This window comes from Condylura cristata, unplaced genomic scaffold, assembly GCF_000260355.1.
Source record: "Condylura cristata isolate star-nosed mole 26May11 unplaced genomic scaffold, ConCri1.0 scaffold00014, whole genome shotgun sequence".
In the NCBI taxonomy this organism is placed as follows: domain Eukaryota; kingdom Metazoa; phylum Chordata; class Mammalia; order Eulipotyphla; family Talpidae; genus Condylura; species Condylura cristata.
Window position 1 is genome coordinate 53,237,770 of NW_004567115.1, and position 1,331 is coordinate 53,239,100.

The following is a 1,331-nucleotide window of genomic DNA, read 5'->3' on the forward strand; positions in this document are numbered from 1 at the left end:
CCCCTCCCTGGCCCGGCCCGCCCCTGCCTGGCCCGGCCCTGCCTAGCCTGGCCCTGCCGGTCCTGGCCCTGCCGGTCCTGCTCCTCCCAGCCCCAGCTCGCCCCGCGGTGGGGGCTTCCCACCTGGCTCAGGTCTCCCGAGTCCGTGCAAGCCCCATGGCTGCAGCCGCCTGCGGCCCCAAGGCCGTGTCCCTCTTCCAGCGGACCTTGGTGTGGAAGCCCACCGTGGCGCTCAGGGGTGCAGGCAGCCCCCGGCGCGGCTGCCCCTGGCCTCCGGAGGACTGGCCCCGGGGAGAGGGCATGTGCAGGGTGCTGCGGGCCCCTGCAGGGCCCCGGCCGCCCCTGCCCCAGCCTTGCGGCTCCGCGCACCCCACCGCCCTGGCTCCTCTCTGCCCACAGGACTCGCTCAGCAGCAGCCTGAAGACGTGCTACAAGTACCTGAACCAGACCAGCCGCAGCTTCGCCGCCGTGATCGAGGCGCTGGACGGGGAGATGCGGTGAGTTGCGTCAGCTGCGGGGCGGGGGGACCCCCGGCGGCCGACGGGGCGGCGTTGGGGTTGGGGCCGGCCGGGCTGTTTACTCAGAGTGCCCTTGCAGGCCCCGGGCGAGGGTGTCCGGCAGGCCGACCCTGGGGAGGAGGCGGTGTTTGCTCGCCCGGGCCTGGCAGCTGCGTCTGATTGGAGCCGTGCGCCTCGGCTCTCGGCTGTGCTCTGGCCACTCTGCGGCCCTCGGGGCCGGCCGGGCCTGCTGTCGCCGCGGGAGCACGCTCAGGGCCTCCCTCCTGCACAGCTGCGCCGAGGGCTTGTTTCTGGGCTTCTCTGCAAGAAGCGCTCGTCCGGGCCAAACAGGCTCAGGCGCAGCTGCTCCGAGTTAGGCGGGGAAGCCGCGGGAGTGCCGGCCTCCAGCTGGCCGGGTTTGTGTTTTCCTTTGTAAAGTGCTGCAGAAACCCCTGCGGCCCAGCACGGCCACTGCCCGCGTCGGGGTGCGCGCTCACGCTGCGCCCCGCCCAGGCGGGGGCCGAGGCCGCCCCGCCCAGGGGCTCAAGCCGCCTCCGGCGCCCCCCCTGACCGGCTCCCGCCCGCAGCCACGCCGTGTGCATCTTCTACCTGGTGCTGCGCGCGCTGGACACGGTGGAGGACGACATGAGCATCAGCGTGGACAGGAAGGTGCCGCTGCTGCTCGACTTCCACACGTTCCTCTACGACCCCGAGTGGCGCTTCATGGAGAGCAAGGAGAAGGACCGGCAAGTGCTGGAGGACTTCCCAACGGTAGTGACGGCGGCCTCTGCCCTGGCGGGGGGCGGCAGGGGCTGGCGCGCGGGTCCCGGCTCTG

General features: G+C 73.2%; 1 protein-coding gene across 1 annotated transcript in view; it reads left to right on the plus strand.

The window, feature by feature from the left end:
• Positions 1-1,331, plus strand: part of FDFT1 (farnesyl-diphosphate farnesyltransferase 1) — a 51,775-nt gene that overhangs the window by 5,019 nt on the left and 45,425 nt on the right. The window contains exons 3-4 of the mRNA XM_012724813.1: positions 399-496; positions 1,084-1,267. Of these exons, the coding sequence (XP_012580267.1) occupies positions 399-496; positions 1,084-1,267 (282 nt within the window). The remainder of the gene's footprint in view (positions 1-398; positions 497-1,083; positions 1,268-1,331) is intronic.